At 43.3% G+C, this 16,797-nt stretch overlaps 2 protein-coding genes across 2 annotated transcripts; both read left to right on the forward strand.

Moving 5' to 3' along the window:
• The first annotated feature begins 4,522 nt into the window (after positions 1-4,522).
• On the forward strand, positions 4,523-5,425 carry LOC120990195 (olfactory receptor 11L1-like). Its single transcript, XM_040418826.1, has one exon. The coding sequence runs from the start codon at positions 4,523-4,525 to the stop codon at positions 5,423-5,425; it is 903 nt and encodes a 300-aa protein (XP_040274760.1).
• A 10,208-nt stretch (positions 5,426-15,633) lies between these two features.
• Positions 15,634-16,392, forward strand: LOC120990199 (olfactory receptor 2A25-like). Its single transcript, XM_040418840.1, has one exon. The coding sequence runs from the start codon at positions 15,634-15,636 to the stop codon at positions 16,390-16,392; it is 759 nt and encodes a 252-aa protein (XP_040274774.1).
• Positions 16,393-16,797: the final 405 nt, after the last annotated feature.

Here is a 16,797-nt window from a genome sequence, read left to right on the forward strand (position 1 = left end):
GATGCAAAAAGATTTTCTTTTTTATTGCAGAAAAGTAGTAAAAAAACTACGGGTATGTATGTGGTATCGCTGTAATTGTACTGACCCAGAGAATAAAGATATCGTGTTATTTATACAAAAAAATTAACGACATAAAAATTATAACATAAAAACTCAGTGGCAGTATTGCTGTTTTTTTCCAACCTCCCTCCCAAATTACATTCATCTAAATCTCTCTGTGCCACCAAAACAGCTCCATTCAGATGAAGTGATTTTTGCTGCAGAATGATCTGCATAAAAACTGCTGTATGTGAATTTGCCTGAGCTTTCATGTTGTTGGACTGTCCTGTAACATCCATCTTTTTTTTCTATAGACAGGTAGGTACATAATCAAATAAGTTCCTTTGTTTTAATTGACATTACAGTATATAAATCTGTTTCCCTGTCTTCTCAATTGATTTGATGTTAAACTGGATTCACACAGTTTTCTCTTTGTATTGTGTTTTTTTTGCTTTAGAAAAGCTTTCAGCTTTTACATGTGATATATGCATTTTTACTACTGTTATAATGCTCGCCCTGAAGTGCCCCAGTATTTATATTGCTCCCTACTGTTATAATGCCTCTACAGTGCCCCAGTATTTATATCGCCCCCTACTGTTATAATGCTCGCCCTGAAGTGCCCCCAGTATTTATGTTGCCCCCTACTGTTATAATGCTCACCCTGAAGCGCCTCCAGTATTTATATTGCCCCCTACTGTCATAATGCTCACCATGAAGCACCCCCAGTTTTTATAATGCCCCCTGCAGTTCCCCCTGTAGTTATATTTCTCCGCCCCTCCACCCAACAGTCCCATGTAAATAACATTATTTCCCTCCCTCCGCCATAGAGTCCGATGTAAATACCATCCTTCTCTATCTACAGCCCCCTCCAAAATACAGTCCCATGTAAATAGCATCACCCCCTCCCCAGCCGCCTTCAACATACAGTCCCATGTAAATAACATCACTCTCTCCCCAGACACCTTCAACATACAGTCCCATATAAATAAAATCACCCCTCCAAACCACCTCCAACATGCAGTCCCATGTAAATAACAATACCCCTCAACATTCACTCCCATGTAAATAATATCACTTCCTCCCACAGCCGCCAACATATAGTCCCATGTAAATAACATCACCCTGCCCCAGCCACCTCCAACATGCTTTCCCATGTAAATACCATCACCCTCTCAACTTTCAGTCCCATGTAAATAACATCACTCTACCCCACTGTCCCATGTAAATAACTTACCTCCCTTCAGCCCTAACATACAGTCCCAGTTAAATAACTACAACTCCAAACATTGCTCTGCCTCTCACACTGAGTAATCTTCACTTACCTCTCCTCATGTAGCAGACCTTACCACAGATTCTTCCCAGGACTTCTCTTCACTGCTGAGCCGTCCTCTTCTGCACTGGTCACATGATGTTGACATCATCGCAGGTCCTTTTCAGCTACTGCATTTAGAACTGATCACATGGACTGTGATGTCATCACAGCTTCTTCAGCTCTTCCAGTGCATTAGAGTCAATTGTATTGCCGTCCTGAGGATGGCAATACTGTTGCATTTAGCAGGCAGGCAGGACATTCGGGGCCTGGAACAAAACATCAGGGTCCCAGGCCCGAATATTTTAACCTAGCAATGCCCCTGTGTTCAGGGAAAATAAAAATCACAGCATGTTCTATCTTCATCTGTTTTTCATGCAGGACTAGTCCATTCAAGTCAATGGGTCAGTGAAAAAAGATGGAAGCACACTGACGGACTGTTCATTTTTCCCTGATGGTTGCTGGAGATACAGTGTGCTGTTGCTCGTTTTTACAGTTACTTCCTTCTCTGTCATTCTAATCCTGCCTGTAAGGATATCACCTATGTGTATAGATAAGGTAAGATCCACCATTTACAGTAGGTGATTGTCAGAGCTTCTCTATTCTCACGTCGTACAATGACCTCTGCACAGGTCACAGAGCATGCCTAGAACCCTATTCCATAGAAGACAATGAGGTCCCCTCTTGACCATTGTGTCTATGGCCCATGGGGCTGCCGTAAAGCAATTTTCTTGATGCTTTCTAAATGCTGTTAAGAACAGCTCAAGCAATATGGCCGCCCCCCCTAAGGAAATAGAATCAATAAATCTACAACCAGAAAACAAAAACATTGTAAAAAAAAGGATATGTGTCACTATCTGGGTTTAACTGGCAGAAAAAAAAAAAAAGAAAACATTTCCTTTAACGACCCAACTTCTGTGATACATAGACAGCGGAAAGGGGTTAAACTAGACCTATCACAACATACTCATTTGCCTATTGTAAGGGAACGTCTCTTTTCAGGGGGTCACACTCACAGATATCTTCGCAGACACGATTATAATGTCCAAACTCTTGCTTTATTTCAGACACTTTAGCAAAGCACAGGTTACGAAGTCGCAGCTTCAACTTATCACGTGTGACATCCACACAAAATAACAAACCCTTGCCCGACGAGGCTCTAACTAAACACATAAGCGTATCCGTGACTCACCTAGAGAGCCCTGTTCACACATGGAACAGAAATGCGGCTTTCCTCAGCCATTCAGTCCAGCAACCTCGAGGCTGGGACACAGTAGTCCTCCCAACTCTGGCCTCGTGATCCTTGTTTCACAGGCGTCACCACGTCCCCCAAAGTTCAGGCTATCGCCTAGCCTCGTGGCCCCTCAGCCCACCCAGCTGAGACCACTCACACAGAGCCTCACCAGGACTCTGCTTCACAAAAAACTCCAGAGTGAGACACACCCAAGATCCAGTAGCAGGATTAAATAGGATCCCTGGACATGAACATGCCTCAAGTCCCGGACTGGAACCTGGGGAACAGGCACCCACCCAACACATTACCTGTTCCCAGTAAAAGCCTGCCCTGAACTAGCTGAACCAGCTACACTATCTATATGGTGTCCCCCAACTATTTTAGTGGACACCTGAACTAGGGCTTTTACTCCACCAAGGCCGGGCCCCTTGGTGACACGCTCCCGGTGCACACAACACCCCTTTTATCTTGCCTCCCCGGGACTTTACTGCACACCTCAATGTTCACATTGCCACACTATACATAAAGACAGAAACTCACATGATCTTGTCTTTTGTGGGCACTTCGCAGTTTCTGACTTGACTCACTCTCCCCTTCTGCTCTCTGACCACAATCTGCTTTCTTTACCATCAAAAATGTTTGTCCTTCACAGGGCCCTGGGCAACTCATACACACTGTGTTGTGCCCGCTCTCTTCCCTTTCCTTTTCTGACCTAGCTGGCAAACATTACAAAGAACACCTCAAAAATGTTTTGGGTAAAGAAGTTTAGAATCTCCTGACACAAAGAGCAGCAACCTTGTCATGTACATCAGAACCATTGTCTGTGCTCTAGGTGTGCTAAATGTCTATGGAGAAAATTACATACAGATGGAACAAATGTTAACTTAACACTGAAAGGGATTATTATCAGAGATTTTTCATCAATATCTGATCAATGGGGGTCCTACTCCCAACACCCCCAATCACCTTTATGAAGAGGTTGCAGCACTCTGCTGCACATCGTACAGTCTTGGATACAATTCTCTGTCCCAATGCTGTCTGAACCACAAATCACAATTAAAACGGTGGCTCCCTCCATTCTTAGCAGTCATGACAGGGTCAGGGCTATGTCTAAGGCTACTTTCACATTAGCGTTTTTTTTTTGCGGATTCGTCATGGATCTGCAAATATGCTTCAGTGATCAGTCATGAACACCATTGAAAGTCAATGCGGGGACGGATCCGTTTTCTATTGTGTCAGAGAAAACGGATCCGTCCCCATTGACTTACATTGTGTGTCAGGACGGATCCGTCTTGCTCCGCACCACATCGCAGACATAAAACCGCTGCTTGCAGCGTTATTCTGTCTGCGATGGGAGCGCAACCAAACAGAACGGAATGCATTTTGGTGCACTCCCTTTCGTTCAGTTCGGTTTTGTCCCCATTGACAATGAATGGGTACAAAACGGAAGCGTTTTCTTCCGCTGTTGAGATCCTATGACGGAGCTCAATAGCGGAATTGAAAACGCTAGTGTGAAAGTAGCCTAACAGTCCTCGTCTCATCCCCAAGCTTGTTGGTACCAGTGACAGTACCCACAAGATCACCATGGCAGGTATAATGGGCATCTAAAACTCCTTATGTAAAACTAGTCATTCTCATGAATAGCAGAAGCTAATGTTTGGGGTGCTCTTCTTTGGAGTCCTTGGAGTGGTGTATAGTTCTAGGTGTCCTTAAAATTGACATGGAAAGTATGAGGTGGTTACTGATAAATATCTTATGACAACCAACAACACAGTGCCTATTCAGAGCCAAAAAAAGTGAAAAAAGACTCCTCATCCCTTCAAATCAGCTCTGATTCTTCAGATTTAGTTATCATTTTATCTCTGCAGCTCACCGTTGATTGTTCTGGCGATCATTGCACTTCCTATTACTGTCTTACACTATTTTTCTAGGAAATTGAGATGAACAATGCCACCACAATCCTTCTCCTGGGATTTCCAGGCCCCTATAGCTTCAGAATTGTATTTTTTCTCTTCCTCTTCATAACGTTCCTAGCAACTATATGTGGTAACCTTATGGTCATCACTCTGGTGGCCTACAGCAAGAACCTCCAGTCCCCCATGTATTTCTTCCTAACACAACTCACCACTTCAGACATCATCACCACTTCATCTATTGTGCCGAATATGCTTCATATGTTTCTGAACAATGGCTCCTCCATGTCCATTTCGCAATGTATCACACAATTGTTTTTCTTTGGTTCTTCTGAAGCTTCTGAATGTCTTCTGTTGACAGTGATGTCTTACGACAGATATCTGGCCATATGTCACCCCCTACATTATGAGTCTGTAATGAATCCTAGGTTTTTACAGAAATTGGTTATCTTATCCTGGACATTAAGCATTTCTATAAATTTTATTATCACAGTTAATGTGTCCCAACTTCAGTTCTGCCGTTCGGATGTCATCAATCACTTTTTTTGTGATTTTGATCCTATATTGAGGGTATCTTGTTCGAATATATTCAGAACTAAGTTACTGTCAACTATTCTGAGCTTCCCAGTAATCATGTGCCCATTCCTAATAGTGGTCACCTCCTATGTTTCCATTGTACATACAATTCTCAGGATCCAGTCAATCAGCCACAGGCGGAAAGCCTTCTCCACCTGTGGTTCCCACTTGACAGTGGTGTCCATATTCTATGGTACCCTGATATCCATTTATATAAGTCCCATAGAGGAAAAATCTGTTGCTTTACATAAATGTTTGTCATTTGTATACACTGTGCTGACTCCATTAACTAATCCTGTGATTTACTGCTTAAGAAATAAGGAAATTAAGGAAGCCTTCAAGAAGATCCTTTAAAAAAATAAATGTAAATATGTATGTGTCTTGTCTTAACACATCTCTTGGTTCAACATATCCCAATATGTGTATCACTGCCTAAATGTACGGTTAAAAGGAAATCTTTATTAGGAAATTTATTAAAATCACTAAGCTCATGTGCTCTTACTAGGACTAGGCAGAAAACGAAAAGCGCTAAAATGGATCTGTGTGAGAAGATACCCAGAGTCCCACTGGCACTACAAATGGTCAGAGCAGTAGGTATGCTGATAGATGGTCGCGATACCTATGTACCTTGCGGTACTGCTGTATCTCTGCCCTAAAACCACTTCCCAAAGGAGAATTTGTGGTAATTTATAAACTCACTGGACCTTTTTTTGCATCCACAAGTGAGTACCACTAATAATGTCAGTGTCAGACGCTCCTTGTATAACCTGGGTATAATCACCAGGTCCCACAACAAGATAGCCGTCTAGACACTACAACTCTATATCAGGTTGAGGCTTTGAATAGATATTAACCCCCCTGGCCTGACTAGAGATGTGCCAGGAGCGTCAGGGAGAAAGGTGAGACAGTATCACAACCAGGCATCTGTTTAAGACTGAGCGCTATTATGCTTGGCTAATGGACTGTCACTCCCTGAACTACTTAGCAGCCGCAACATCCAGTGTCAGATTTAAATGCCCTACATGCGCTCTACGCGTTTCAGTGCCCCTATCAGCGGGACACTTCATCAGGAGCACCAGGCAAGACGAGAGGAGTCATTTTCTGACAGTCACAGAATTTTCATGGAGTGGGCGGTGAACGCAGCACGTGTATATCGCAGCGTTAGCGGCGCTATAATGGGCGCGAGCGCGCCAGCTCTTTTTGTCAAGAGGAGGGTGGGCACTGTACGAAGCAGCCAATCAGAGGAGGAGGGCGTGACAGAGATTCACTCCCACAGCCAAGCTCCCTGACATTATTAGTGGTACTCACTTGTGGACGCACAAAAGGTCCAGTGAGTTTATAAATTACCACTAATTCTCCTTTGGGAAGTGGTTCAGGGCAGAGATAAAGCAGTATCGCAAGGTACATAGGTATCACAGCCATCTATCAGCATACCTAATTTGGAGCTTGTCCTTTTCTGCCGATTCCTAGTAAGAGCACATGAGCTTAGTGATTTTAATACATTTCCTAATAAAGATTTTCTTTTAGCCGTACATTTAGGCAGTGATACACTTTGAAGTAAGTACAGTCTTATGACCAAATACATCTCAGTAAACTATATCCCAATAGGTGACAAAAGATGCCAGCATTAAAAAATAAATATAATTTTGTGGTATTCTGTCAGGAGACGTGTATGCTACATGCGTGCAAGTGTGACCACCTGGTGGTTGTGATGTGAGTCGTGGTCTTTCGAGCATTTTGTCAGTATGTTATGATAACATTTTTGATTTGGATTGTTGAGAAACTGGAATCCATACCAAATTTGTGAAAAGTTAAAGGTGGACATCTGTATCTCCAGTTCTGTCTACTGCAGTGGGATGCTGGTGGAAAGTACAGAAGCACCCACTATGGAGTGCCTGTAAATACAACTCCTACAAAAAAACTGTACACCACACATCAAATATAAATAATCTTTATTGTTAAACTATTATAATCATGCCACAGAGGACAAATGCGTGTGAGAAGGCAAAAAAGAAGAAAATACTCTCTATTCTATATAGTAATGAAGTAATCCCAGGCCGAAAAATGCCTATACAACAAACATCATAATGCCACCCCAAAAAATTAAGTACTCCATACAGTACATGCATAAAAATAAGGCCTTATGCACATGACCGTTCTGTTTTTTTGCGGGCCGCAAATCACGGATCCGCAAAAAACGGAAGCCGCCCGTGTGCCTTCCGCAATTTGCGGAACGGAACGGGCGGCCCATTGTAGAAATGCCTATTCTTGTCCGCAAAATGGACAAGAATATGACATGTTCTATTTTTTTTGCGGGGGCATGGAACGGAGCAACGGATGCGGACAGCACACAGAGTGCTGTCCGCATCTTTTACGGCCCCATTGAAGTGAATGGGTCCGCATCCGAGCCGCCAAAACTGCAGCTCGGATGCGGACCCGAAAAACGGTCATGTGCATGAGGCCTAATAGTAATACCGAACAAGAAAGGTTTCACCTTAGCTTCTGCTGGGAGTATGACTCATGTAAGAAGTAGACCCCGTATATAAAGGGAATCAAGACCTATAAGAAGGCGTTAGGTGTAAATAATAGCATGAGTGAACCTGATCACCCCTCCGGCATACAAGGGAGGAGTAATCAGGCAATCTCAGTCACACACGTAAATTACACCAATTTATACAGGAAAAAAAAAAAACATAAATTAAATCTACCTCATTAAAATTATACAAATGAAAACTACAAGTCGTTCCACAAAAATCAAGCCTTCAAACACTATAGAAAGAAAAATAAAGTTATGGGTCTTGGGAAGTGGCGATGCAAAAGATTTTCTTACTTAAAGGGTTTCTACCACCAGAAATACTGTTATGTAGCTGACTGATATAGCGATGCGCCAATGTCAGCACTACATAACAGTATGTTTCTAACATTTGTCCCTGCAGTTGTTTTTTGTAAAATAAGCACTTTTATAATATGCTAATGAGCCTCTAGGTGTTATGTGGGCGTAAAATCAGCACCTAGAGGCTCCGTCTACTCACGCTTTATCCCGCCCAGGTCCCCTGTTGTGCCCGCCCCGCTCCTCTTGATTGATGCCATGGTCCACCGCACCGTTGACGAAATCCCGCTCCTGCGCCGTTCACTTCTGTATTCGGCGTAGACGCAGTGAGTGAAGGCCGCTCTCCTGATGCCGGCTTCCTCACTGTGACGTAGTCAGCGCAGGCTCGTGCAAATTGTAGCCTCTTTTTCCTATTTGTAGTGGAGATGAGTGGTACCCGGTGGGGTCTTCTGCTGTTGTAGCCCATCCGCCTCAAGGTTGTGCATGTTGTGGCTTCACAAATGCTTTTCTGCATACCTCGGTTGTAACGAGTGGTTATTTCAGTTAACGTTGCTCTTCTATCAACTTGAATCAGTCGGCCCATTCTCCTCTGACCTCTAGCATCCACAAGGCATTTTTGCCCACAGGACTCCTGCATACTGGATGTTTTTCCCTTTTCACACCATTCTTTGTAAACCCTAGAAATGGTTGTGCGTGAAAATCCCAGTAACTGAGCAGATTGTGAAATACTCAGACCGGCCCGTCTGGCACCAACAACCATGCCACGCTCAAAATTGCTTAAATCACCTTTCTTTCCCATTCTAAAATTCAGTTTGGAGTTCAGGAGATTGTCTTGACCAGGACCACACCCCTAAATGCATTGAAGCAACTGCCATGGGATTGGTTGACTAGATAATTGCATTAATGAGAAATAGATCAGGTGTTCCTAATAATTCTTTAGGTGAGTGTATAGTCAGGTCCAGTCTAGGAAAGGGGTGTGTGGAGAAGCCTAGATTGACTTCAGCCAGGCAGGAGCTGAGGTCCAGCTTCTAACATGCAGCTAGATAGCCCAGGATCCTAACCTGCTTTTAGGAGAAGAAGTTCCCTCCTGAAGTTATCCTGCATCAAGCAAAGTACAGAGCAGTGCTAATTGTGTCCAGCCAAGTAGAAAGCTGAAGGGCAGAAGTTTATTTGCAGCAAGTGGATTTATACTAGAGGAAGGTTTCCCTACCCAAGGATAAAGCCAGCTATTAGGCATTCAGGCCTTAGAGAAAGTCAGACAGGATTCTGCAGAAAGTACAGCCTGATCTGTGAGTTTATTCCCTCTGAGTTATCTTGCTAGGAATTCTACCTGCCATTTATGTAAAGCCTGCCTGTTACCAAAGCTACTTCATATGGAACTGTCTGAAACTTGTATATAGTTGAATTGTTCAGTAAAGAAGAATTCTAGTTCACTACAATCGTGTGTACCTGTCACGAGGGTATCGAGAACCACGCCTGACTCCGTTATACCCGGGGTCAGGAAGTCGCAGCGGTTGGCTGCACGCTCTATTTAAGATAGGGCTGTTTTCCTTATGGTAGCTTTCTGGGTTTGCTTTGCAAACCCTTTTGGCTCACTCAGGGACCCGTAGCTCCTTCTCCTCAGCTGTTCCTTGTCCAGCACTCCCAGACCTCCTTATATTCCTCTCTCACACTTCTCTGGTTGCCAGAGATAGAGCTTCCTGCCTGGACATCTATTCTGACCTTCTGGAGCTGTGTTGCTGTGTTCTCTGGTTGTTGGTCCAGAACGTTACCCTCGGGATCCCTGTTGGACCTTTGTGGTCTGCTGTGGTCGCCCACCTGGGTGTATGTGTTTGTCTGTTTTGTCTGTCCTCTCCCTGGTGTTTCCCTCTTAGTGATAGTGGTGCGGACTAGCGATCCCACCGGCCCGTTCACTATCTAGGGCTCATATTAGGGAAAGCCAGGGTTTAGGCACGTGATCGCCGCAAAGGTGAGGAACCCGTCTAGGGACGTCAGGGCAGTCAGGTGCCAGCCGCAAGGTGAGTTAGGGGTCACCACCTTTCCCTCTCCCTTGGGCAGGGCTTTCCCTGTTTTCCTCCCTGTGCATGACGTCGGTCATTACAGTACCTCCATTATTCCTCCTAACAAATCGGTGTGCCACCGTTACCGTCACTGGCGTCACAAACTGTAAGGGATCTTTCCACAGGCACACTAAACTTTCAACACCCAGGGCACCTCACCTATCACCTGGCCTGGTCCCTATATCCAGAGAGTGCCCCAGAGGATCTACGTGACAGCCTCTTCATCACTGCTGTACGCCTGCCCACGGTATACTACAAACTGTGAGTACTAAGAGCAACCCTCGGTCTGTTAACTGACCCCCGTGACCTCACATTCGCTCACCCTGAAGGACTGGCGTACTGCATCATCAGCATTACTATCCCACTTCTATGCCTCCTTGAAAAAACTCTTCAGTTGATGATGGATGAGGATGTAACACAGGAGGAAGAGGTGGAGGAACAGGGTTCATTAACATGGTTATCAGGCCAGTCGTCCACATGTGGCTCGATGGGTGGGTTCCTACACCAACAGCGGCCTGGTACACAACTGTCCAGCCAGGGCACAGTTTTGGATGATGATGATGATGAGGAGGAGGAGGAGGAACCATGTTCACAGCAGGGTGGCACCCAAAGCAGCTCACGAGCATCACTGGAGCATGGCTGGGTGGATACAGAGGACCCAGACAGTACACCTCCCACCACGCTGTTACCAGTCCTAATTGCTGGTTGTCCACCCTGCTGGATTCCAGCTATAAAGATAAAGTGCCGTCCTTAATTCCGTCACTGGAGCAAGACCAAAAGATGCGCAAGCTGTTTGACACTGGAGCAAGACAAGCGCAAGCTGTTTGACACACTTCTGACAGTGTTCCCACATGACAGTGGGGGCTCAGTGGAAGCACGAGGCATAGGAGGGGCATAAATGCAGTTGGGGCACCGACACCACCTCAGAAGGGAGGTTTAGCATGTCCGAAATGTGGAAAACCTTCATCAGCACGCCAGAACATCCAGCACCACCATCTGATACAGACGGTATTAGCAGGAGACAGCATTTCAGCAACATGGTAGAAGAGTAAGTGTACACACGTCTGCATGTACTGACTGATGGGTCTGCCCTATTTAACTTCTGGGTCTCCAAATTGGACACATGAGTGACCTGAGCTTGCCCTTTACGCCTGCTGGCCTGCCCTGCAGCAAGTGTATTGTCCGAACGTGTATTTAGCACGGCAGGGGGTGTGATCACGGACAGGTGCATCCACCTGTCCACAGCCAGCATGGACAAGCTCACGTTCATTAAAATAAACCAGGCATGGATCCCACAGGACTTGTCCATACCTTGGGCAGAGTAGACAAGTATACCGGCCGCACCCAGCCATTGTTATATTCCAGTGCAGTTTGATCTTTATGTTTGCCATATCTCAATGTTTTGGGGCCTCCCCTAATAAAATAAATAAATAAAAAAAACACTAAAACAAAGTTGGCTACCTCCTCTTCTGCCTCTTTCACCTATACCGCCACGTCCACCGCCTCCTCAACCTCCTACTCCACTTGGACCTCTGCCTCCTGGTTCAAGATTATTATTTTTTTCTATTCTATGTTATTTTAGGTCATTTCTTTATCCACATTTTATTACAGGGCAATTGACTTCTATGGGGTTTGGATTCGAGTTTGAGTCAAATTCGAAAACCCAAACTGAACTTTGAACTGAAGTTCGGCTGAACCCGTCGAACCCGAGCACCCACGAGTTCGCTCATCCTTATTTGTGTAGCTTTGATTCAGATACAAATCAAATTAAAAATCAAATTCACCCATCTCTTCTCCCAGCTTAACGCCCTTCATGTTTGGAGAAGTAAACCAACCTAGTGGGAGATAAGAAGTCACATCTTTCTTTTCATTGTTTACTTTGTGATTTGCACTGGTTCCTCCTGCTGATGCCATACGTTTCATTGTTTACTTTGTGATTTATGGTAGATTGGTTCCACCTGCTCACGCCATACATTGCAGCGCTCATCGGAGTGTCGTGCCCCCTTTTCAATCAATTAATCATAGGGTTGACCCCCAGAAATCCAGAAATCATAGCCTGAATTACATCGATTAGACTATAATGGATTTTTGTCTATCTGCTCTAATTTTATTTATTTTTTATTTCAGTTATCTGGCAATATTCTGATCTTACACAGAGGACTAGAACTCAAGAGACACATGAAGTAACTGCAGAAAGAAATCCCATAGTGATCACCCCTAGTCCCCAGCCTTCATGTTGTGTATATTTACAAGCAGCCATCTGATAGTTTGGGTCATACATCTTCATGTGCCAGTTATAAGACCTCACTTACACATTCAGAATACATTTGGAATTGAGAATGAACATCAAACATTTCAGGAATCTTTCAGAGAACAAATCCAAGTAAAAAAAAAAAGAGAGGAAATTTATAGTTATTCCAGGTATCTGCAGGAGCATGACATTACCAGATGTAAGTAACAGGTTTGTGTTGGCATGCAGAAGACCTATGTGTCCTCCGGTTTGGCTTTCACCTCAATACTGTGGGTTTGTGGAGGCTTTCTCCGAGATCCTCCCAGAACATCGTCCCCACATTTGTACCATTCTGGTTCTGCAGGCCTAACTGGGTGGCCAGTACTCAGAAGACCTGATTTCTACAATACATTTTGGCATTTTTAGAAGCATTTTAAAATATTACTAAAAATATGCAAAGGAGATCTAAATTTGGCGATGGATAAAAATATATATTTTTCTTTCACATTAAGTAAACTCCTTAAGGATGCCATCTAGTTTGATACTTAAAGGCATTGTCTAAGTTATTTTAAAGCCCCTTCCCCAGGCTGCAGTACGCCTGTGTAGACATCTATACTCATCTGCTCCCCACGGCTCCAAGGCTCTCTTCACTGGACTTCTGGTCCCTCTCCATCAACCTCACCATGGACAGGGTCACATGTGCCACTGAAGCCAATGACTTGCCTCAGTGGTGATGTGTCTGGCATATGAAACAGCAGTGACGTGCCGCGTTTGGAACATCACTGCTGAGGTCAAACATTTTCCAGTGACAGCCATATGAGGGCTTTTTTGGGGTGACTCTAAAGTATTTTATAGCTTTAAAAAATGGGGTGACTGAAAAAAGCAGCTAAATTCTACCATTCTGGTTTTTAGGGTTTCAATTTTACATTGTTCACTGCATGGTAAAAATGACATTTTAATTTTGTTCTGTGGAGCTATGTACCGTACCACTTGGGGGCATTTCATGGTCCCTGCTGCCATGCGATTTTATTCAAAGTGTGCTCCCTCCTTGTCTCCCTCTTTCATTCGAGGTGAGCTCTATTCCTCTGTCTAACCACTCAGATGCCGCGGTTAGAATTGACTGCTATTTACACAATCACTGCCTCTACTTAATATTCCTTTTTGATTGGACAACCCCTTTAATGCATGATGTGAAAGCGTCCCTACATAACATTTGATAAGTTCCAAAGTTTTCACCTCTACTATTTAAAGTAAACATGTCATCAGAAAATGACCTATTATTTAAATCATGATTTTATGTTAAGCATTTTTTTAGAATTTTTGGTGATTAAAAAAAAAAAAAAAAGTTGACTTGTCCCTATCTGTATTAAAAAAATAAAAAAATATAGAAAATCTTTCAACAGTTTTTGCACTGGCCGCTAAGCCTAAAACAGTTGATTTCCTGCCTCAGCTACATGGACCGGATCTTCATTGACTTCAGGGGACAGTTTTCTAGGCATGCTCCGAGATCAGGGGGGATATCAACTATTGTGAATGGTGTATCTTGTCTTATCCATACAAAGGTGTTAATTATCATTGTAATCTTGCCTGTGATGATAATGATAATAGCCAGTGGTGCACCGCCAATGAGGCGAGGTGAGGCGATTGCCTCAGGCAGCACCAGGTAGAGGCAAGAGGGGGGCAGAGGAAGGACCATGGGCAATGATCGCTTACATTGTGGAAACGTTCATCTCTACATATTCAACTGCATTGGTGTACTCAGGACAGCAATACAGTTGAATGACGGGACTGGGCACTGGAGCGATGTGGCTGTAAAAATGAGAATTTTTGTACTGGCACACATTATAAGGGGGCCACTAGGGGGACATCTGTTCTACTGGGGGAGCTAAAAGCGGGTATTGTTTTGTACTGACACATAATAAAAGAGCATTTTTTGTACTGGCACATAAGAGGGCATTTTTTGTACTTGGCACACATTATAAGGGATCATTTTTGTACTGGCACACATTCTAAGATGGTCATTATGGGGACATTTGTTCTACATGGGGCACTTAAAGGTTATAAATGTTTTTTTTTTTTACAGCCGCACATTATAAGGTAGCATTTTTATACTGGCACAAGGGAGAATTATTTTACTGGCAAACATTATAATGGGGTCTTTTTTGTACAGGAACATCATATAGAGAGAATTATTACTATTGGTGGGACGACTGTTACATTGGGTGGCTCCATGGCACAGTATCAGCTTAGCACAATTATTTTTGGAGGACTCTATGTTTACGGCACTATAAGTTTTAGGGACAGTATTTGCTGGGCACAGTTATTTTTTAGGGTACTGTGTGCCAATAATTATTGAAGGGGAACCATGTGTGTGGTAATAGTCTTTTCAGGGGGATTTACTGTTTCTGCAGTATAGTATTGGGAAGCACAGTGGGCACAGTATTAGAGGTGGCAGGATGGGGTGTAGAGAAGGTGGGGGGATGATGGATAAGTACGAAACTAAGATGTCTGTCTGGCAAACTCTGCAGAGACAAGACGCGGCTGAAAGAAATAATCATGGTGGCCTGGTCTGCCTAGAGAAGATAAAGAAAGAGGACATGTTAGAGGTATGCGGGGCTGTATTACCCTGTATGCCCTGTAGTGCTGTATGTAATGTTTTCCAAGTTTGTCTTTAACAGTTGTGCTAGAGGGAAGGGGTTAGGTTAAGAAATTAGCATTAGGGAGGGGGGGGGGGGTGCCGTTTCAGTTTTCGCCTCAGGCAGCAGAAAGGCCAGATGCACCCCTGATAAGTAGCTGTACAGAACAGGAAATCATGATCTATTATTAGGCATAGTGACCAGTGCGGATTGCAGTATATATACATTTTTTTTTAAATACAGATAGAAATGTGTAAAAAAAAGCCTCAACAGAAAATTCTTAAAAACTATGTTTACTATGTAATATTAACTCTGTATACTACTATATATGGCCAAATGGTCATTGTTTGTTTTTATCTTAATTGAAAATTCTGAAAATAAAGAATTTACAAAAAAAAGAAAAAATATATGTTTACTATAAAAACATGATTTAAACAATAGGTCATTTTCTGAGGACACATTCCCTTTGAACATCATCATTTAGAGGCTAACCCCATGACCAGGTAGCTGCAGAGTATTTTTACTTTAGCTTTCATTAATGTCAGGTACTTTCTACTATTCTCAGTGGTTTTCAATCATTGTGCACCAATTGACACAACTTTTGTTTTTTGCTTTATTTTATTGCCCAAAATGCAGGAGAAGAATTTGACCATTAACCATTGAGTTTTATCTTTTAGGATTTCAAATTAGAAAGAGTTTCAGAATGGCATTGTTCTGCCTGATTTTTTTTTCTTTATTGTGGCACCCTATGTGGGAATCTCTTGATCATCACCCTGGTGTCCACCAGCAAGAACCTCCACACTCCAATGTACTTCTTCATCTCACAACTGTCCATCAGTGACATCATATTGATCACAGATATTGTACCCAACATGCTCCATATCCTACTGCATAATAGGGCAACCATTACATTTGCTGGCTGTATCACTCAGCTTTTTTTTTTCTGTGCATCAGAAACATTTGAGTGTCTTCTTCTCACAGTGATGTCTTATGACCGATGCGTGGCGATCTGTAATCCCCTCCGGTACACCTCTATAATGACCAGTGAATATTCTGTGGAACTGTCTATCACCTCTTGGTTACTCGGGTTTTCCCTCATATTTATTGAAACCATATCAATATCAATGCTGAAATTTTGTGGGCCAAAAATCATAGACCATTTCTTCTGTGATCTTCTTCCATTGCTAGAAATTCCATGCTCTGACACCTTTATTATCCAGTTTGAAGTCTTCTTACAAAGCATACCATCTGTTTTCATACCAACCATAATAATAATTTATTCTTATGTTAATATTGTTCTTAACATCTTGAGGATCCAAATTCATACTGGTAGACAGAAAGCCTTCTCCACCTGTAGCTCCCACCTCACTGTGGTCTCTATATTTTACTGGACTCTGTTCAGTGTGTATGTCATTCCAAGAAGAGGGCAAGCATCGACCATGAGTAAAGTCCTATCCCTGCTGTATACTGTATTTACTCCTATGATTAACCCCATAATATATAGTTTGAGAAATAAAGAGATTAACAAAGCCATATATGACTTAATCCATAAATATATTATCTAAAAACCTAACCTTGAGTGAGATTTAGTCTATAGCAACCTAACAGAATGTGATGAATACCGCACCTTGCGGCCCCGCCTGACATCCACTATGTCGAGCTCACGAGATAAGGTTTAGTCACTGTTTTTCAAAACGTGACGTTACGCCCTTCCTGGGAGCACGTAAGATCAGCTTGATACAGTTTACACAGACGCCTCCTGTCCACGCGGGCACAGAGAGGCAGGGAGGTGAGAGAGGGTGGTCTACGCGGCCTCCGGTGTAACTCCACACTCACTCACAACCCTGACAAGCCGAGAGAGCCTTTTCACTGCCCCAGTGAAACAAAGCTTTCTCAGCATGGTAGACTGCCAGCAGTTCCTCGTTTGATATTAGCCCGGTCCGCTAACGGGATTATATAGGGTAATAAAC

The sequence above is a fragment of the Bufo bufo genome, chromosome 1 (genome assembly GCF_905171765.1).
Source record: "Bufo bufo chromosome 1, aBufBuf1.1, whole genome shotgun sequence".
NCBI lineage: Eukaryota > Metazoa > Chordata > Amphibia > Anura > Bufonidae > Bufo > Bufo bufo.